Genomic DNA, 22,813 nt, shown 5'->3' on the forward strand with positions numbered 1-22,813 from the left:
TGGTCGCCACATATGTGCCAAATTTGTAGTATGCTCCTGGCAGCAAGTTTTAGGATGAACCAGGTCGTTTTAAGCTGTCTCAATGGGTCCTAGGGTTCAGTAGGGGTGAGGAAGTGGGAGATTATATCTTTCTAGCAAAACTCCGCCAGCATATATTTAACCCTTTCTCAGAACAAGATTTGTGTTTGGGCCAAAACCCAGTAATATCAGTCCCCATTACCTCCCAGGTTAACCCCTCAGAAGAAGTAGAGGAATCTTTACATGGAGGTGACATTCTTACTAATGAAAATGAAGTGGACATTGCCACTGAAATAGCCCTGCTGAACCCAGAAGGATCAGGGACACAAATTTCAGCTAACCATGGGAGAAATCTTCCAGAAGGAACTCTATCTCTCACGTAGCTATCAGATGCTGAACAGGATCTTTCCCCCAAAAGGGATACTAACCCTAACTGAAATTACTACATTTTTGGAGGGGTATAGTAGCTCACCCAGGACTTCTTCCCCCTGGTTAACAGGCAGTTACTGTTCAGCCGTTGAAGCTCAGTCAGATTGTGTAAGATTCCCCAAAAGGGGATACACAGTTTGGGCATTTGATCAATTCCCTAAGGAAATTATGAGTAACATCAAAGATGTCCTTGCCACAGAATGGCAATATATAGTGGACATAATACATGATTCCGAACAGGAAACTAAGGAAATTAAGTCAGTCATGAACACTCCAAAGTGTAAAAGTACTGCATCCTGTAACCGAAAAGTGAGAGTGGATACAAATTCTGCCTGAACGAGGTCTAATATTAGAATTCCAACTGGAAACAACAAAATGGCCAGTTTGGACACAAAAATTCAGTCCAAAACATAACATGGGCTCCAATACTCACCCCTGATGATACTGATAATCCTTGGCGAGATGCCTCAATGTGCATTTTTTCCCAGTGATATCTAATTAATGACAGGAAAAACTATGACTGAAGTTGCACATGTAGAGTTTAGAGACAGGGCAGCATTCCCTAATACAGAATGGCATCTGGTACCACCTTCACCAGACAGGGAGAAACCACTAAAAGAAACGGTTCTCTTACCTGTGTCTATGGCACTAAAAGCTATAAAAGACACCCTTTACCAGGTCAACGGATAATGGATAAAACCCAAGTTGCTCACAAAGTAGTCCCAGCTTTCTGTCCCTTCATTTTCAACATAATTAATCATGTGAAGGTAGATTTTCAGAGTTTTGTAGTGACTAGAGAATGGGAAACAATGGCAAAATTAGAGCCATCTGCCATGGTCATCCCAGTTTTGAAAAATTCCACCAAGGAATGGGCAGTGCTTCAACTCCCTTTTGAAAGGAAGAAGCTCCCTTTAGATATAGCTACTCAGCAGTTTGGGATCCCTATGAGAAGAATCTCAGAGGGGACAGCATCGGCAGAATTTCATGCTAGGATCCACCTCCCTGGTATTATAACCTCTACCACCTTGCTGGAAGTTGCCACCAAAAGGCTTCCAGAAGATTCCAGAACAAGTTTTGCTGTTGTGGCCAAAAGTCTTATCAAAACCCTATGGGAAGCACTCTACGACTTTCTAGAGTGGCGCATAAAAGTACAAATTGAAACACTGGAGGACTCCAACAAGTCACTCCCCAATGTGACTTCATTATTACACTCTAACCCCTTCTGTAAGGACCTGTTTGAGGAGTCTGTTGTGGCTCAACCTAACAAGCAAGCCTGCCAAGAGAACTGTACAGTGTATGCACTTCTGGGGAAAGGGGAATTCAGGAAACAAAAAACCTATAACTTCCCTTTACCCAACCCAAAAAAAGGCTTGCTATGATCAAAATTCATATAAGCCTTCAGTCACCCCCAAATGTTTTTCCTCAAAAACAAGTAAGTGGTCAGAAGGGATAACCTCCCTACAAAGGGACAACAACAACAACAGCAAGGACATCCTTTTCACAAGGTCCAAAACCCTTCTTATAGAGGAAAAGGAAAGGCAACACCTGGAATGCCAATCAGGGGCAAAGGCAGAAGAAGAGGGGGATACCAATAGGAATTGTATGGTCGGGAGTCGGCTTCGATGACACCACAGGCAATGGAAGTCTTCCCCTTGAGGACACAGCATTATTTTTAATGGGCTGGGGTGGAAATGTGGAAATAGTCTCATTCCCCCCCCCCCCACCTCTCCTTTAGAGGGGATCTTCCTAAAACTAGACCCCTCTCTGGAAGATTACGTGCAGAAGGCCCTGTTAAAGGGAGCCATAGAAGAGCATGCACATATTCACCTCCAAGCACGTCTCTTCAGTGTTCCCAGAAAGGATTTCTCTGAACGAAGAGTGATCCTCGACCTATCATCATTAAACAAGCACACTGTCTGCTAACGGTTTCAGATGACTACCGTTGCCCAAGTATGTTCAGTCGTTCCAAAAAGGACTTGGACAGCTTCTATAGATCTGAAAGAAGCATGCTGGCACATCCCTAACGCCGTTCCCTTCCGTCGCCTCCTGGGGCTCCAGATAGGGAAAGATACCTACATGTTCAAAGTCATGCCTTGTGGGCTAAACATTGCCCCAAGAATTTTTACAAAATTAGCAACGGTAATTGTTCACAAACTCAGACAATAAAAAATACAACTAACAGCCTACCTAGATGATTAGTTAATCTTGGGGCCCATATGAAAAGAGTGCTTGAAAAACCTAAGAGCAGTGGGCAAAAGACTAAAGTCAAAAGGTGTTATAATAAATTTGAAAAAAATCCCCCCTCATGCCCAGCAGACACTTTCAGTGGCTGGGACTGTGTTGGGATACTCTTCACGGCCTGTTGTCTCTCCCCATCAATACTCAAAACAGAATAAGTAAAGACCTCAAAACATTCCTTGCACAACCCAGAGTTTCCCGATGGAAATTAGAACATATGATGGGCCTACTGCAGTTCACATCAGTAATAGATCCAATACTCAGATTACAACTAAAAAATGTGAACAAATTCTGGCTATCGCATGCAAGAAAAAAGATGAGAGACCGACCTCATCAAAAGAATAAAAAAGCTGGGAAGATACTTTGGCCTTGGACCCAGAAGGAATCTGGTGAAACAGGTCACACTGACTCCTCCATCTGTAAGAGTGACAATAACACACGTGCCTTGTTGACAGGTTGGGGAGGACATTGCGAGGATCGTCAGGAGATAGGGAGGTGGTCAGCTACTCTGAGGAATTGTTATATCAATTTCCTGGAGGTGATGGCTGTCTTTTTATCTCTCAAAAAACTCAAACCTCTCCAGAAGAAACATATTTTGCTGATTCCAGACAACATGACTGCAGTGTCCTGCATCAAGAGGTTGGGATTATATTCACCTCCTCTCAATATGATAGTGCTAGCCATCCTTCGGATGGCGCAAGCAATGAAGTGGTACTTGTCTGCAATTCACTTCACAGGGTCTTTCAACGTAATAGTGGACTCTCTATCAAGGAAAACAACAGCCTCAACACAGTGGATATTGAACATCCAATCTTTTCAAACAATAGCCAACAGGTTTCCACAACCGGAAGTGGACTTGTTTGCCACATACAAGAGTCACAAACCCCCAGTGTATATCTCTGCACTTGGACAGTCAAGCAACGTCAAGAGATGCCTTCTTACAAGACTGGAACAAATGGAGGATGATATACCTTTTTCCTCCATTGTCCGCAATTTCGAAGGTTTTGAGCAAGCTTATTACCTTCAAAGGAATACTTAAGCCCCAAATTGCCCAAATAGGTATTGGTTCCTATTACTCCAATAATGGGTGAGGAGATCGATTCCACTACTGTCTGCTGTTGTATCCTAGACAGTAAGAGGGACAATCATCTATGCATCCTCCTTTCTGAGCCGAGACCTTCACGAGTGGATTTTTAAATACAGTCTGCAGTGAAAATGACTCACCCAATATTGCTAGGCACCTAGTGCAAAAACTAGACTTCGTCTATCCGACAATACCGATCCATATGGAAGCTATGGTTAGATTATATGCATACTGAGAGCCCAGTTGAAATTTCTATGGAAACACTTAAAATTTCTTATATACCTTTTTGGAGACAAATGCCTTGCTGTTACAACAATCATGGCGTACAATGCAGCATTAATGGAACCCTTGCATTGTGGATTCGGGACTGACTCTAGTATAGAAATTGTCACTTCCCTTCTCCAGTCTTTTGCACTACAAAGGCCCGCTCTCGAAAGGTTTCCAATTACTTGGTCCCTGAACAAGTTGCTTAGACTTCTATCAACCCCCCAATTCAGTGAACCCAATACAACCACAACTCACACGCTGCAAAAGGTGATCTTCTTGATTGTGTTAGCTTGAGGAGCTTGTATTAGTGATCTGGGTTCTCTTCGACTGGGACGATACATCACACAACCAGCTGACCATCAATTATTATTGTCCCCTGGTCCATCATTCCTAGCCAAGAATGAGAATCCTTTAAGAAGGAAATCCCCTATTTTGATAAGAAAACTCAATTTAGCAGACAAGACATTATGCCCAGTTCAAACACTTAAGGTTGGCCTAGGAGTCACGGCAAACATCCCAGAGGGTCCGATTCTCTTACACCCTAACACAAATAAACCACTCTTCCTACATGGGCTGAGAATAATTTTAGTGTCCCTCACTGAAAAGGCATATCCACACTCCTTTCCTAGGTCACATGATGTTAGGAAAGTAAGTACGTCATTGGCCTTCTTCAGAAATGTCGCTTTCAAAGAAATCTCCGAATGCACAGGGTGGTCATCAGAGACAGTATTTTCAAAAATATTATTGCCACAAGCTTGAACAAATTCGACTGCACTGTGTATCAGTAGGTGGCATGGTTAGTCCTAACCAATCTAGGCGCTACAGCAGAAAACCAGGGGTCTTATTGACAGTGAGCATGCTAACTATTGCTGGGAGAAGGGCAACAGTACTGCAACCAAACACAGCATGCTTAGGTAAGCCGCTGTGGAACTGTATCCTAAAACATAAGTTCATGTATAGTTTCTTGTTCTTTGGTACCAAAATCTGAAGTGTATTTGGAATAAAGAATAGGGCTTGAAATTTGTGGCTTGACCTGAGACCAGAAATGTTTTTTCTCTGGGGTGTTGGGATTAAAAATTGAGAGCTTAAGCCTCTTTGTCACCTGTCAATTTCTTTGTAAAGCTCCTTGTGGATGAAACAAATGACTAGGAAAAGCCTATTTTTTGGTAGGCACTGCTGAGTCCTCAAAACCCTCCCACTTCTCTGACGAAAAGGCATGGGATTAGGGCACGGGATCATCCTACATTGACCAACAAAAAGTAATGCTTCTTGGTCTCTGCACAGGTCTGTTGTCAACAACATGGCAGACTGCCCATGCGCATTAACCCTTAAACGCCGAGCATCTATTCACAAAAGCGTCTGCTGTATGCCGGCGCGGTTTGAGAGTTAGCGCCGAAACGAAAAGAAAGTTTTTTTCAAAAAATCACAGCATGCTTAGTCTTTAAGATTAAGAGTTCATTTTTGGCTCCTTTTTTTGTCATTGCCTGAAGTTTAGTATGCAACCATCAGAAATGAAAAAATATCATTATCATATATAAAGATTGGAATATATACCAGCGCAAAAAAAATTTCATATATAATTGTATACAAATTTCGCTGTGAGCAAAACAGTTAAAGCTAATGAGTTATTTTTTTTCGTTGTATTGTACACTAAAGTGCGATGATTTTGGTATATAACAAATTGTAAAACGATCAAAGCAACACAGAGAAAATATTATCACAAAATGATGCATGAATTCGTAATGCGCGGACGTAAAAAAAGTTTTTTTTTCAAAAATTCACCATAAATCGAAATATTGTGCTAGAGACTTCCAATTGGTTGCAAAATGAAGGTAAATGATTGAATGTTACTAGAATGTAAGATTTTTAGCTTACAATTGCATTTTTCGACCATTTCGGTCGAGTCAAAGTTGACCAAAGGTTGAAATTTTGGCACTTATCGTGATTTATATGAAAATATTTCAAAATTGATAAAAGCTACAACCATGAGTTATTTTTTGTTGTATTTTACATGGAATTGCGCACATTTTCATGCATAACACTTTATGTAACGCCTAATAGAAAATGGTGCAAAAATTACGACAAGGTGACTAAAGAAATTCTGAGATTTTCAGCAAAGTTAGTGCGCGCGGAGGTAAGGAAAAAGTTTCTTTTATAAAATTTCACCATAAATCGAAATATTGTGCTAGAGACTTCCCGTTTGTTGGAAAATGAATTTAAATGATTGAATATTATTAGAATGTAAGAGTTTTAGCTTATAATTGCATTTTTCGACCATTTCGATCAAGTCAAAGTTTACCGAAGGTTGAAATTTTGGTACTTATCGTGATTTATATGAAAATATTTCAAAACTGATAAAAGCTACAACCATAAGTTATTTTCTGTTGTATTCTACATGGAATTGCGCACATTTTCATGTATAAAACTTTTTGTAACGCCTAATAGAAAACGGTGCAAAAATTACGACAAGGTGACTAAAGAAATTCTGAGATTTTCAGCAAAGTTAGTGCATGTGGAGGTAAGGAAAAAGTTCTTTTCAAAAATTCACCATAAATCGAAATATTGCGCTAGATACTTTCCGTTTGTTGAAAAATGAAGGTAAATAATTGAATGTTACTAGAAGGTAAGAGTTGTAGCTTACAATTGCATTTTTTTACCATTTCGGTCGAGTCAAACTTGACCACAGGTTGAAATTTTGGCACTTATCGTGATTTATATGAAAATATTTCAAAGCTGATGAAAGCTACAACCATGATTTATTTTTTGTTGTATTCTACATGAAATTGCGCACATTTTCATATATAACACTTTATGTAACGCTTAATAGAAAACGGTGCAAAAATTACGACAAGGTGACTAAAGAAATTCTGAGATTTTAGAAATTCTGAGATTTTCAGCAGAGTTAGCGTGCGCGGAGGTAAGGAAAAAGTTTTTTTAAAATTCACCATAAATCGAAATATTGTGCTAGAGACTTCCCGTTTGTTGCAAAATGAAGGTAAATGATTGAATATCACTAGAATGTTAGATTTTTTTGCTTACCAAAAAATACCCATATATATATATATATATATATATATATATATATATATATATATATATATATATATATATATATATATATATATATATATATATATATATATATATATATATACATTCATACATACACACACATATACAGTATATATATTATATATATTTTTTTTATTTTGGTAAGAATACATAACTAAAAGGAATGTACGTGAAAAACTTTTTTTTTGCATAAAACGAAATAATATACAAAACACCAATAAATACAGATATATAAAAACTTGTAATAAATATAAAATTAAATATAAAACCAGTGCAGAATACTCACTCGTAATCCTGACTCTTCGTTCTATTCTTGTTTTCTCCCTCCTCCATTGAAGAGTCTTGCATTTTTTTCCTCTCGACATGACGAAGTACAGATGGGGGAGGGAGATGCGCGCCCTTACTGCAGATGGGCCGCCCTTTGGCGGTCCGCTGCGCCCTCCAGTGTCCCTCGGGTAGGCGCACTCCAATATATGACCGCAGTGTCGTATTTGTGGTCACACTCCCCGATCCTGCAAAGTACTACCTTGCAGGTGCGACAGACGAACAGGGTGTCTCTTCTTCTGCCATTCATATGGCACATCCGGCACCATTTCTGCTTACGCCCTTCTAGGGGCTCCAGTGTGTGATCCCCTGCCTGCAGCCGACACACAGGGTCCACTACCCGACGGGACATTGGAATGTGAGGCAACAGGGACAGGGACAGCAGAGGCGGCAGCATCAGCAGGGGCGGCATCATCAAGGGCGGCGGCAGCAGGGGCAGCATCAGCAGGGGCGGCATCATCAAGGGTGACGGCAGCAGGGACGGCAGCAGGGGCGGCAGCAGCAGGAGCAGGACGACCGAGGTTGGCCCTCCTAGCGACATCTGCCCTATCCTCTCGGGGCAGATCTGGAGCTCGGGGCAGGGGGGCGGTGTTGGAAGGCCACTCCTCAGGATTAAAGTTTATGAGGGCATTCCTGGCCACCTCGAGAAACTGGATATGGGACAACCTCTGGGTGTCTGAATTATACCCACAGTAGAGGATGTAGACATTCTGGAGGGCCAACTGCAGGAGGTATTTGAGGAGCTTCTGTGTCCACCTCATGGTTCTCCTGGCGAAGGGATAATACTGGATGAGTTGATCAAAGAGATCAACTCCTCCCATGTGCCTATTGTGGTGCCCAATGACAGTAGGCCGTTGGACACGAAACTCCTCATACGTAACTCGGCCCTGCCGACGTGTCTTCTTCCGCTGAAAGACCTCTTCTTGGATGGGCTCATGACTGGTCATAATCATGGGCACGAGTCAGACCCCCTTCCAACAGATGACGAAGACATCTCCCTTCCGCCGCCACTCTATCTCTCCTCTTGCCAGATGTTGCAGCTGGCTAGCGAACCTCTTGAGGACATTCGAGGCCCCACACACCAACTGAAGGGCACCACTGATGTGCACACCTGCTTCATACAGTTTCTGGGCCAGGGATACCGAGTTATAATAATTATCCATAAACAGGTGGTATCCCTGGTTACAGAAACGATCCACAAGACCGAAGACAGTATCACGCAGCGTGGAGAAGACCCCTGAATACACAGAGAAGTCAACGATGTATCCAGTGTTGGATTCCATAATAAAAAATAACTTCACACCATATTTCTTTGGCTTCTTGGGGTTGTACACTTTTATGCTTAGACTCCCTTTGTATGGCATCATCCCCTCATCCAAAGAAAGGTTCTTGGAAGGAACCACGAGAAACTGGCACCGTTCACAAATGTACTCCAACACTGGGCAGACTAAGATGAGGTGATCTGGGTTATTCCGGGATATGGCCCTTCGGTTGAAGGTGTTGAAATACATGTCCAACGCCAGGAAACTATCACGGGGCATAATGCCGGGCACATTGGGCGTGCTTAAAAAAAATTCCGCCTCCAATATTGCCTGACGTCGGCAGCAGGCATCATTCCAAAGAAAATGTGGAGCCCCAAAAAATGCCCCATGCTGTGAGGTTGCAGCCCCACCAGCGATACAACAACGTCTGCAGTTCCTCACAGCAGTACCAAGCATAATCCGCTGTCTCTGCAACGAGGTATTCCAGCAATTCCCGCGTAAGGAAGAGCCGACTGAACCCCAGTGCAGTGAGAGGCACAGGGACGGTCAGTCCAGGTGCTGCTGTGAATGGGTGCATGTTAGGTGGGGTGGGGTCCTCCAACCACCCCTCATCACTTTTGGATGAACGGCCTTCACCTAAGCTGCCACGATGTTGCAACCTTCTATGGGCCCATGCACGCGTACGTGCGTGGGCACGACTTCGCACTCCCACCCTTCCCACTGGCCCATCTCCCTCACTTTCACCATCACTTTCTGTCTCGTCCCCACCAGCCACAATCGGTGCCTCCTCCTCCTCCTCCTCAGACTCTCCCTCATAAGCACTGAAACCACTGAACTCGAGTTCGCTTTCATGCTGTGGCTCTCGTACGGACATTGGGGGCAAATACTCGTCATCACTGACATCGGGCGTGATGTCCTCGTCACTAGATGACCAACTGCCGTCAAAATGAGGATTTTCCACCTGCTCTCGATCGAGCTCCAACAAGTACTCATCAATGTCCTTTTGTTGGAGGCCTCCCAAATGCTTACGGATGCCCCTCAGGACACCCCGATGTTTCCTAGGGGTCGTAAAAGGCACAGGGTGCGGTCCTTGGTCCCTTTCGGCCACATGTGGCCGTACAACACAGCGTTGAAAAGCTGGGTCACCTTGGGTGCTTGGTCCCTCTCCAGCATCCAAATCTAAAACTCGCCTCACACACTCACTACCGACAGGCAATACGTGCCTTTCACGGTCCTGACGACGTTGGGACATCTCTGCAAACGTCCTATTGCGTCACAAATACGCTAACACTCGCACAAGTTCAGCAAAACACGAATGCGTCGAGAAATCGCTCTCCGACGATGTGTCGCTGATGCTTTGTAGTGCGAGAAGAAAGAAATTTGCGCATGCACAGCTGGGTTATGCTTGTAAACAAAACAACAGCGTGATCCATGAACTCCCAGCATCCCTCAAGGCGCGTGATTTAAAATCTTTCGCAAACTAGGCCTATAACCTTTTTTCCGCGAATATTTAAAAAAAATTTTGTAGTCGACGTATTTTACGTCCACTTGGCACCCAACAGACAATTTTTGTTGACGTAAAATACGTCCAGTCGGCGTTAAAGGCTTAATCATTTCTTCTTCTAAGCAGGTTTTGGCGATGGAAGAACCTGGGTATACAGCCTCACTGTAAAGATTTGGGAAAGTGCCCCATTACATACTCCATCATGTGTTACAGTGTTTATCACTACGACACAATACCTGGCTGCGAGACCAACTAAAAGAGGATTCTTTGATATTAGTTTGGTCACCACGGAGCTCTGGTAGACCTTGAGGACTCAGCAGCAACTACCAAAAATAGGTTTTTCCTATGCCAAAACCTGTTTTTGCAACTGGCAAAAGAAAAACGGGGCCTTTCTCTGCTGTGGCACAAATTGTTAGACAATATGGTGAATGTGTTGACCTATAGGAGTGATAGATTGCTGGGGCTTCATGTGACAGTAGGGGATTCTAAGATCTAGTAATTAATGTATATATGCCCTGGGAAAAGAACAATAACTTTGATCAGTACTGCATGATCCTAGGTGAGTTACACAGTATTATTCACGATTCTACTGCTGATCATATTTGTATAATTGAGGACATTAATTCTCACCCCACAAATAAATTTTATAACGAACTTACTCGTTTCTGTCAAAATCATGCTCTCCAAATTAGCAATGTAATGCTGCTTCCTCCCTCCTCCTATACCTATGTACAAAATAGAAAGGACACAATTATAACCTCCTGGCTGGACCACTGCATCACGTCCCCTCAACTTCATGATTCTATTGTGACCTGCAACGTGAACCCCCTAACTGATCACCCATCTGCTGTTAACTGGGATTTTAAAATCCAACAGAAAACCTCATCCTATAGGAACACCACGGAAACCAGGCTGCGGTCAATAGTTCAACCAGCAGACGCCTTACTGTGCACTAACACAAAATGTAGAAACGACATCACAGGAGAGATCTGAAAGAATTCTGTTCGAATATAATTTCTGCTATGCTTGCCTCTGGCAGGGATACCTTTAGATCTCATCAAGGCAACTCTCATAATATACCTGGATGGAATGACTTACTATGAGACTCTGGGCCTCTGTAACACGGTTTTTTGGACTTTGCTCCTTATCAAAGCATCGGATGTAGCTGAAAGTTGACATATGTATATATTACAACCACACACAAATTTTGTCAGCATTACCAATAACCTAAACCCGATAGTTTTAATTTTTATAGAGTAAAAATTATCTAGCCGACGCCATGGCAGATGATTACGAGCCAAGAGTCGAAAAACATTCATTACATAAGCAAGGTAAACACCGTTTGACGAAATGTTGCCCTGCCCATCCACCAGACAGAAACTCATTCACCTTGTTCCATCGGCTCTGAAACCCACAGCAGTCAAGAATGGCTAACAGGATTTGGAATTGTCCCCGTGGTTGCAAAACTGCATTTGTCTTATGACTTGCAATTTTATACAGTCAAGAGAAAGCCCGTGGCCATACTTACTATAGCCTGAATAGGTAATCATTCAGTTTCTAGTTTAAATCCAGTGTTTATGGTCTGATTTGTATTTAGCATCACGTGATTATAATACTTGTAATGTCAGTCAGGATTTTGAACATTTCCATTAACTATTCACTATGCCACCAAGAGAGAGAGAGAAAGGGAGAGATCGTATGTAAACAGTCTTTATATAACTATTTTTGTTAAAATAAGATTTTTATCCAAAGTAAATACAAGCTGATATGTGCTAAAATCTCCAGCAGACCAACGGATCATCCGATATAATTTTTTCTTCTTCTTCTTTAGGCCGTACGACCGTGTTCGATATGTTTTGGGCATGACTGCAGGTGCAGTGAGGGTCACCGTCAACCGTGCCTCCAGGTCCGTTCTTTCACCATTGTCAGGATTACAAGCGCCGCCTGTCTTTGATAACTTTACGATAGGTGCCATTCGCCGCTGTATCCACAGAAAGTTTGCTGAGAAGGAGCATTTTACTGTTGGTTCCTTGACAAATGACCACAAAACAGCTGGCATTATTCCGGAAATGACATCATGGGCTTCAGTACTTCGACTCTTGCATTCTATGGGATTCGAGTATAAAACTTCCCAACGTAAGATGTATGTAAGGAGGGAATCTCTGGAAATTGTATGCCGCCGGATAACTGCTCTCCGTGATCTACGACGCCAGCAGGAGGAGGGGAGAGTGGTCGTTTACGTAGATGAAACCTGGTTTACGACAAGGATGGCCCACAACAGGGAATGGGCAGACACTACGCAGGATGTCACCAGTCCCACTTACAGTCGTAAGGTTCCTCCTGGAGAAGGTGAGCGTTTTGTGGTGGTGGCAGCTGGCACGAATGAGGGCTTTATAGATGGTTCATACCTGTGCTACCTGGCCAAGACCAATCAGGGAGACTACCATGGCTAGATGAATGCAAAGTTGTTCAAACAGTGGCTAACGACGCAACTTCTGCCATCCCTTCCCGAGCCATCTGTACTTGTGCTTGATAATGCACCATATCATAGCACACTGATCGAGGAGAGTCGATGCCCCACTTCAGCAACCAGAAAGGCAGATCTCATCAGGTAATTATAATGACTTCAATATATATATATATATATATATATATATATATATATATATATATATATATATATATATATATATATATATATATATATATATATATATATATATATATATAAAATTGTTCGAAGAGTCAATTAACCTATTTTAATGGGAACTTTATCAAATTGCACTTTATTGCTTGTACTACATGTAACAATTTATGATCTATCTTTAAGGTATTAATGTTCTATTATGTTCTCTCATCAGGTGGCTAGAACAGCGCAGGATATCATTCCGACCTTCTGCCACACGCTCGGAACTGCTGCTTATTTGCCAAAAGAATCGGCTGCAGCGAAGGTATGAGATTGACAACACCATCCGTGAATGGGGCCATGAGGTTGTGCGTTAGCCCCCTGCTCACCCCGAGCTCAATGCAATTGAACAGGTGTGGGGGGTCATGAAGAGACAAGTACGTTCCTCCCTCCGTCGATTTACTCGATCCGACCTGCAGGACAGGTTGGAGGAAGCCAGGCTTTCTGTTACCCCGGAAGTGTGGGCAGGAGCAGTTCGACAATCCCGTCATTTCGAGGAGGAGTATTGGAAGTCGGACAATATCCGAGAGACAGTAGAACCAGTCATCATTAGCCTGGCCAGTGACGATGAGGACGGGAAGATGATCTTTTCCTCGAGTGATGATGACTGCATTTTGTAAATAAATCATGAATAGTTTTAGGAGTTTTATTTGTACATCTAATGGGAATTTATAGAAGTAAAGTGAACATAATTCATTTATCCTTTAAAATAATTACAACATGTAGCAAAACAAATAGTAAAGATGATAATGCAATGAAGGAATGATACCATACTTTATCTTTAGCTTCAACATCGGCAATAACGTAGCCAGTTGCCATAATTTGTTAGCTTAATGAAATAACCTATCATCTAATGTTAAACTTAATTTCTGAGGAGGCCATGGCATATTGCACAGTGAGCCTTCGTTACGTATAGCCAATCATCCATCGAGAAAGAGGGAAGAAATGCTGTCATAAGTTACATAACGAGTGCGTTCGAAACCTTTTCTCTGAGTAAGTTGGCCCATCTTAAAAAAAAAGTCACTCTTACATTATAAGTACCAAATTTATTCAACCTACGTAATGCAGAATACAGTCAAAATTTATGTGTAGATATAATGTGTATTCTGAATAAGCATTATATTTATGAAATGCATAGATAAAAAGTTATTGCGAAAAAACCGTGTTACAGAGGCCCTGAATCTCATAGTAGTTAAAGATCTATATACACATTCATGAGAAATGTTTCTACTGTGGAGGCAAAATGGTAGCCTGAGGGAAGGACACTTTGCACTGCTAATGAGGCAGGCTTGACCTTAAGCACTGCAGCCTGAATGAAAAGCAACTAAGAGCTCATGCAGTGTGTAGAAAATTAAATTCTGGCGATTACCCCCGTCTTTGGAAGGGCATTCAATCCCTGAATCCCAAAACTAAAAAGCTGTCACAGAGAGTAGAAGCCATTGGTGACGAGGCTATTGCAAGAATGTCGGGTGATCATTTCAGCACTATCCTGAATTGCATAAACAATCAAAACTCCCGAAAGGATGTAAATAACCTCCTTACTGATAATATTCAGTTTCATTTCGCCGATCATATTGTGCCAGGTAACATCAGCGGTGCCATAAACAACCCACCTAATAATAAATCACCCGGCTGCGATGTCTGCCTGCTGAAACTTGCAAATTCTGGCATCCAGTAATTTACATTTTGCTAGCTGCTCTATTCAATGTGTGCATAATTCACCAGTTTCTCCCAGACTCCCTACTCTTAGTTCACTTTGTAAGAGATGCAAAATAATAACTGCTAGTTTACTGGGAAAGCAGGTCGCCTTATAAAGCGGTGTGTGGACGTCATAAAAAGGCATACAATAGGATACAGGTGACCCGAGGTCAATTGTTCTTGATGTGACACAGGATAGGTAAATACAAATGACATGAAAAGTAAAATTACAAGAATTGACACAATAATGTTCTGACACATGTACAATGTAAACAGGCATAAATAAATCAGTAATAGATACGTATTTACATAGATAAAAATATGGCTATTTAGCGTGACCTAGGCTTGTGGGAAAAGCACTGCAGACAACGGGAGGTTCACCACAGAAAACCCGTTGAGAGGGGACTTTACAATATCCCCCCCCCTCAACAAGACGTAGGTAAGTCTGGTCAAACTAGGTATCTGCTGGGCCGCCGGAGAGTGCCGTGGCTCGGCGAAGTCAGGTGGGGGGTGCGGTGTGAGTGGGAGTGGCTGTGTGTGGCGCTGCCTGGATGCTTCCAGGGGCGGCCACACAACCTCCTTTTTGGGTTAGGCTGGCTGCAGGGGCGACGGTGCTTGCAGAGGGTGCTGTGTGGTGTCGTCGACGTCTCCATTCCAACAGGGCGGGCTTGAGGCGGTCTACAGACACCCGGTCATCCTTCCCATTTATGGCCAACTGGAATGCTTTGGCGTTTCTCTCCAGCACGCGGAAGGGCCCCCTGTAGGGCCTGGTTGAGGGCAGGCGGACGGTGTCGTTCCTGACAAAGACATGAGTGGTGGAGGACAGGCCAGGAGGTGTGAAAGGCGACATCCTATCGGTGTACGTCCGCTGGCAGGGGCAAACTTCCCAACCGTGTCACGGAGCCTCTGGACTGTCAGGTTGTGGCGATCCCCCGTGATGAGTTCGCCAGGGACTACGAGGGGCTCCCCATAGACTCTTTCTGCTGTGGATGGGTCGCCGTTGGCTCTGGGTGCGGTCCTCTGCCCGAGGAAGACCCAAGGCACCTGGTACTTCCAATCCTCGGCCTTGCAGCGGGCCATGAGGGACGCTCTCAGGGACCTATGGAATCTCTCCACCAATCCATTGGCCGCAAGGTTGTAGGTGGTGGTGCTGTGGTGAGAGGTCCATAGCTCGGACAGGAAGGCAGGACCCCTGTCGGTGGTTATGTGGTCCGGGACACCAAACCGGCTGATCCAGCTGGAGAGGAGGGCCTTGGTGCACATCATGTACCCCCTGACGTCAATCCTGAAGGGGAAACCAAAAACACTAACATGGGAAGCTCCACAGCAGCAGACATTCATTTAAATAAAAAAGGCCCTCTCCAGTGACACCCCCTTAACTCACCACAACCCTGTCACTGCCCTCAGGTTGACAATGGACACCGGCAACATCGCCTGTGGTGCAGTACTCGAGCAGCTGGAGAATGGCATGCCCCAGCCCTTGGCCTTCTTCAGCTGCAAGTTTTCGTCAGCTACAGTGCCTTCGACAGAGAGCTGCTGGCTATCTACCAGGCTGTGAGGCACTTCAAGTACCGGCTGGAGGAAACTGAATTCACAATCCTAACAGACCACAAGCCCTTGGTTCACGCATTTGCAAAGCAGGACGCGTGGTCTACAAGGCAACAGTGGCACCTGACCGCCATCTCCGAATTCGGCTGCACCATCAACTACGTTCCTGGCAAGAAAAACCCAGTGGCCAATGCTCTGTCAAGAGTAGAAATCGATTCCCTTCACCTCGGCATCGACTATGAAGACCTTTCAAGAGAACAAGCAGCGGACCCAGAGACGGCAGACTACATGACGGCAGTGACAGCTCTCAAATGGGAAGATGTGCCCTTAGCAAACTCGGACACAACTATCCTCTGCGACACCAGCACAGGCTGCCCACTCCCCCTGGTGCCCGCCTCGAGGAGCAAGCAAGTGTTCGACATAGTCCACGGTCTCTCCCATCCATTGGGGCACACAACGGCACACCTCATGACTGACAAGTTCGTCTGGCATGGCATCAACAAGGACGTCTGCCAGTGGGCGAGGAGCTGCATCCCGTGCCAGACGAGCAAAACATCCCGGCACACAGAGTCTGGGACCGGCGATTTTCTCCAGCCTCGTCGGCGGTTCGGCCACATCCACATCGACGTCGTCAGGCCCCTTCCGCAGTTGGGGGGGGGAGCCAGATACCTCCTGATGGTCATAGACTGCTCCACTCGCTGGCCCAAAGCAACCCCCATGGATGAAGCATCAACAACATCATGCGCAGAGGCCCTCCTCTCCGGTTGGATAAGCCACTTCAGAGTGCCAGACAGCATCACTACAGACTGGGGTCCTGCCTTCCTGTTAGAGCTGTGGGTTTCCTTGGCATGCCTGATGGATACAACTCTACACAGCATAATGACATACTACCACGCAGCGAACGGCATGGTCAAGAGGACGCACTGCTCTCTTAAAGCAGCTCTCATGGCACGCTGCACCGACGAGAGGTGGAAGAAAACGGCTGCCCTGGGTCCTGCTGGATCCCCGCACCGCACCAAAAGCAAATGGCGATGCCTCCCCTGCTGAGAAAATCTATGGGGAAACACTGGCCATCCCCGGAGAATTCTTCCCGCCATCAGCCGATGGCACCGGCAGCCCCCTCCCGAGGTTGAGGGAACTCGTACAAAAGTTCGCACCCTGCCACAAGACTTTCACCGACAGAACCATCACCTATAGCCCACCCGCCTTACACTCCTGCGCCTACGTCTTCATCAGGGTGGACGCCGGCTGGCTGCCCTTAACCAGGCCCTACAGCATTCCTCCTTGACATCCACGGGCAGGAGGACTGGATCACCATCAACAGGCTGAAACCCGCATTCCTCTTGGACAGCGAAGTTTGCGAAGAAGAAGCCAGGTGTCCCAGAGTCCTCCCTCAATACCTGCCTGCAGACGCACCCACTTCCCCACCAAGGCGGGGCCTGGGGTGGCCCAGGAAACTCATCCAGTCAACCCCAGGTGTCAGCTCCACCCCACACCCACAGTTCTCCAGAAGCAAGGGCCCACTCCGACTGCGCAAGCGCCTCCATGATTAATGATATTTCATCCAATAATTGCTTCTCTAATCATTGTCTTGGGGGGGAGGAGTATTTGTAAGGGCGACAAATCGGGCCTCTCCTTTCTTGTGTTTCTCCCTTCAGATGTACATTAATCCCGTCATGTATATTACCTGTCTTTATTTCAGATTCTTTATGTACCTCATCTTATGCATCATTGTATGGCCTTTCCGCCGATATGTATGTCTACCTTTTATATGCCATGTAACGAACATTGTACATATTTTTATGCTTGTCAGAACTCACAAATTCTGTATGGACGCAGCAGGGGGCCTTGGGTTGCCTGCTACCTTTCTGTCCACTTTTTGTTTTACAAACGCCTGTCGAGAATAATAAAGAATCAGTCGAGAATAATAAAGAATCAGTCTCTCTTTTGACATTTCTCTTGAACGTCACAGGGCCAACAAGAATTATTTTGTCTAGCACTACTTTGCTCAATATTGCTGCAACTTCAACCGGAAATGGTGGCTAGCTCAAAAATAAAGAACCACGAATTTGCATCAATTGTCAATACACTGCCAAGGGCAAACAACATCCAGCATAAAAGTTTCTTGCAGCACAGAAGTGACTGCAGCCCAATTATATTTTGTAATTTGATCTTAAATAACACTGATACACTTAATTCCGTCTTTTTAACTGATGATCTGCAACTATGTTTTCCTGGCGTTGTCAGAGATTGCTTAAACACCTGAGCTGTGGTTCGAAAGTGCTCCAGGAAATGACTCGCCCCTATGCTACGTGGCTGTGCTCTATTAATCCTAGCTGGCCCCAGCCATTAAGCAAGATGACCGGAAGAGATGAAACTCAAATGGAACTCAAAAGTAAGATACCCAGCAGAATCATGTTTCTTCAGTCTTTGTGTGAGACACTGTATGCATAATGACATTGCAGTTGACTGAATTATATATTTAAATGAAATCTTTAAACATGAAATAGATTGATTTCTAGATGTATTACAAGACTGATTCCAAACTCTTCACCAAGTCTCATCACAATAAGAAGCATTTTACCTGAAATAAATTCCAGAAAACATTTCACTTTTATAGGATTGTCTGAATGATTTTATAATTCAGTAAACACTGTATCAAATGGATAAAGGTTATTATGAAGGTTGCTACTTAAAACTGTCAATAATTTTTTACTTAAAATAATCACTGCAGGATGACTGGCTTATTTCTTATTTTCGAAGTTGAGTCGAGTTCCACTTTTTTCCGGTAAAATATAAGGCTAGTGTTATTCCCACGCCAAAGAAATCACAATTACCCGTCATTACCACTCGCCAAATCAAAATGGTTTTCTTAATGTCTATTCTGGCTGTTTCTCTCTCAAAAGCTAATTTAGCTTGACAGTCAACACAATTTACATTAAAGCAAACTGACTGCTTTCTCGCTCTCTCTCTCTCTACAGTGGGAGGAAGGATCTGGAATTGTCGGTGACATGGAAGGGGTACACCGAGCAATGGGATTCAAATATTTTGTCGGCCTGTTCTATCACAAAAAGCATGTCAAATTTGCTCCACTTAGGTTCAAACGTTGATCTTGGATTTAGCAAATAAAATGATCAATTATAATTATTTCCCAAATGAAATGTCTAAATAATGGTTAAGCATCACTATAATGATATTGTGGAGTGTCTATATTGCTAGACTATATAGGTGATGAACTTAATAATATGAAGATATATCTGAATGTTGTGCTTTTTTCAATCATCATTATTAGTCTTATAAATTATACGTATATTACTATTTAAAGATTTTATGATTGATTATGTGTGTTCTACGGAAGGTAAAAACAAAAATACTTTAGAGTTTACTGCCCGTGCCCTTGACCTCGCCATCAACCCCCGGCAGGACACGAACCTCTTGGAGACGGTAAAGCAGCCCAAAATTATTAAGCCCCCTGCCTTTTCTCCCCTCCAAAAAAAACGGGGGAAGCAGTGGCCACCCCCACAGGCCGCCATGGCAGCAGCATCTGAGACACCCAGGGGCCCCGCACCAGTAGGCTTCTACGTCCGCGACGCTGTCTCTGGCAGGATGATGCTGATCAACACTGGGGTCATGCGGTCAGTGTTCCCGCCTTCCAGAGAGGACCACAGATGTCCGCCGGACCCAGCTGCCTCCCTGACGGCCACCAACGGGTCCCCCATCCTCTCCTATGGCACGAGGCTCCTTTCGTTCTTCATCCTGGGCCTGAGGTATGAGTGGGACTTCATCGTCGCGGATGTTAGGACCCCGCTCCTGGGTGCAGACTTCCTCGCCAGGCCCCAGGGAGCCCACAATCTGTTCCTTCGCTCCCACCAGTTCGGCTCCCTCCTGAGGGAATTCCCAGAGGTGTTCAAACCAGAGCTTCGTCAGGTGCCCAGGGCCCCTGCCAAACATGGGATATATCATCACATCAAGACAAGGGACCCCCAGACGCATGCAAAGTTCCGAAGACTTCCCCCACAGTGCCTTCAGGAGGCCAAGAAGGCCTTTGCCGAGATGGAACGGATGGGCATATGCAAGAAGGCTCCCAGCCCATGGGCCTCCCCCTTCACATGGTACAGAAAGCAGACAGCACCTGAAGACCCTGCGGCGACTACAGGCGGCTCAACCTCACTACAGAACCCGACCACTACCCTCTACCAAACATGGAGGACCTAACGGCCCCCTTCCATGGGGCCAAGATATTCTCAAAACTAGATCTCTTGAAATCATATTTTCAGGTACCAGTAGCTTCAGAGGACATTCCCAAAACCACCATCGTCATGCCTTTTGGGTCCTGTGTCTTCGCCTTCTCCACCTTTGGCCTGAGGAGCACAGGCGCGACCTTTCAGAGACTGATGGACAGTATCCTGGGGGACCAGAACTTCTGCGTCTGCTACGTCGATGATATCCTAATTTTTTCCAGATCCCAGAAGGAACACCTACGGCACATCCGGAAGGTCCTGCAGCGCATGCAGGAGAGTGGCCTCATTGTCAGGTTCAACAAGTGCACCTCCGGCGTCCATAAGGTGGAATTCCTAGGCCACAAGATATCCCCAGGAGGTGTCCGCCCAGTTTCATCAAAAGTCGAGGCCGTCGTCAGGTTCCCCACCCCTACCTCCGTCAGGGCCGTACAAGAATTTCTCGGAATGGTCAGCTACCACAGGATATTCATCCCAAGGATCGCGCACACCATGGCCCCCCTGACGGAGATCCTCAAGGGCCGTCCGAAGTGTGGGGCCCCGACCAGCAATGGGCCTTCTCCCTGACAAAGGCCGCCCTCACCAAGGCAACAGCTTTGGCCCACCAGGACCCCAGCGCTCCCCTCCAGTTGACAACAGACGCCAGCAACGTCGCATGTGGGGCCGTCCTGGAGCAAGTCGTCAACGGATCCCCTCAGCCCATCGCCTTCTTCAGCAGAAAGCTCAGCCCCACCAAGTCCCACTGCAGCACCTTCGGCAGGGAACTCTTCGCGGTGTACCAGGCGGTACGCCACTTCAAATTCCTCCTGGAGGGTACGCCCTTCACAGTTTGGACGGACCACCAGCCGCTGGTCCATGCCTTCACAAAGCTGGGGGATGCATGGTCCTCCAGGCAGCAGTGGCACCTCGTGGCCATTGCGGAGTTCACCTGCACCATCAAGTACCTCCCTGGCAGGAAGAACCCAGTAGCCGATGCCCTCTCGAGGATCGAAATCGACACAGTGCAGCTCGGGATCGACTACAAGGACCACGCCCGTGAACAAGCTGCCGACCCAGAGACTCCAGCTTACCGCACCGCAATCACGTCGCTGAAGTGGAAGGACGTGGGCCAACACTGCTGAGCAACATAAGCACTGGCCACCCCCGCCCACTGATGCCTGCCTCCTGTTGTCGGCTGGTCTTCGACGTCATCCACGGACTGTCCCACCCCTCCGGCAGAACGATGTCCAGGCTACTGGCGGAGAAGTTCGTCTGGCATGGCATACGGAAGGACGCAATGGCCTGGGCAAGGCAGTGCATACAGTGCCAGGCCAGTAAGATAGGGCGGCACACCGAATCGGGGGTGGGCGACTTTCCCCAGCTGGGGAGACATTTCGGGAACATCTACGTCGATGTAGTGGGTTCTCTTCCCCCATCAGGAGGAGCAAGGTGTCATCTAACAGTCGTTGACTGCTCCACCAGGTGGCCCGAAGCTATGCCCATGGAAGACGCCACCTCCACTGTGTGCGCAGAAGCCCTCCTCTCCAGCTGGTTCAACCGCTTTGGTGTCCCAAACCGTATAACTAAGGACAGGGGCCCCGCACTCACCACAGCACTGCCTACAACCCCGCAGCCAATGGAATGGTGGAAAGATTCCATAGGTCCCTGAAGGCATCCCTCATGGCTCGTTGCACCTCCAAGAACTGGAAGTACCAGCTGCCCTGGGTCCTCCTCGGGCTGAGGACCGCCCCCAGAGCCAATGGCGACCTGTCTGCAGCAGAAAAGCTCTTCAGGGAGACCCTCGTAGTCCTGGGTGAACTCATCACAGAGGACCGGGATGACTTAACAATGCAGAGGCTCTATGACAGGGTTGGGAAGTTCGCCCCCTGCCAGCGGACACATACCGACAGGACGTCCCCCTTCATGCCTCCTAGTCTGCCCTTGGCCACCCATGTCTTTGGCAGGAATGATGCCGTACGTCCACCCTTAACCAGGCCCTACAGGGGGCCTTTCCTCGTATTTGAGAGAAACCAGAAGGCATTCCTGGAGGAAGACGTCGGGGGCACTTCCCAAAGCCCCCCACAGGAGGTGGCACCCCCACAGCCCACCCCGTCAGCAAGAAAACCTCGTGGGCACCCCCGGAAGGCCCCAGGTCCGGGCAGGTGGGCAAACCAACACACCCATCCACAGGGCACTGAAGAAGACGAACACTGCCCCGCCCCCCAGCTGGCATTGAGAAGGCGGGGCCCCTCCATCGCCCCAGCAGATACCTGCTTTCATCAGACGTTACCTACGTCTTGTGGGGGGGGGGAGTATTGTAAAGTCCCCGCTCATCGAGTTCTCTATGATGATCATCCCGTTTTCTGCGGTGCCTTCACAGCCAACCTGAGGTTGCACGTACACAGTCTTACTATCATTATTGTGATTTGTATATTTATTGCCTGTTCATTTGCCCTTGTATCACGT

General features: G+C 45.9%; 1 protein-coding gene across 1 annotated transcript in view; it reads right to left on the bottom strand.

Annotated features, from left to right (window-relative positions):
* Positions 1–22,813, bottom strand: part of LOC136827173 (uncharacterized) — a 369,000-nt gene that overhangs the window by 77,138 nt on the left and 269,049 nt on the right. Inside the window, exon 7 of the mRNA XM_067084944.1 lies at positions 9,433–9,752. Coding sequence (XP_066941045.1) covers positions 9,433–9,752 — 320 coding nt within the window. The remainder of the gene's footprint in view (positions 1–9,432; positions 9,753–22,813) is intronic.

The sequence above is a fragment of the Macrobrachium rosenbergii genome, chromosome 41 (genome assembly GCF_040412425.1).
Source record: "Macrobrachium rosenbergii isolate ZJJX-2024 chromosome 41, ASM4041242v1, whole genome shotgun sequence".
NCBI classification, from domain to species: domain Eukaryota; kingdom Metazoa; phylum Arthropoda; class Malacostraca; order Decapoda; family Palaemonidae; genus Macrobrachium; species Macrobrachium rosenbergii.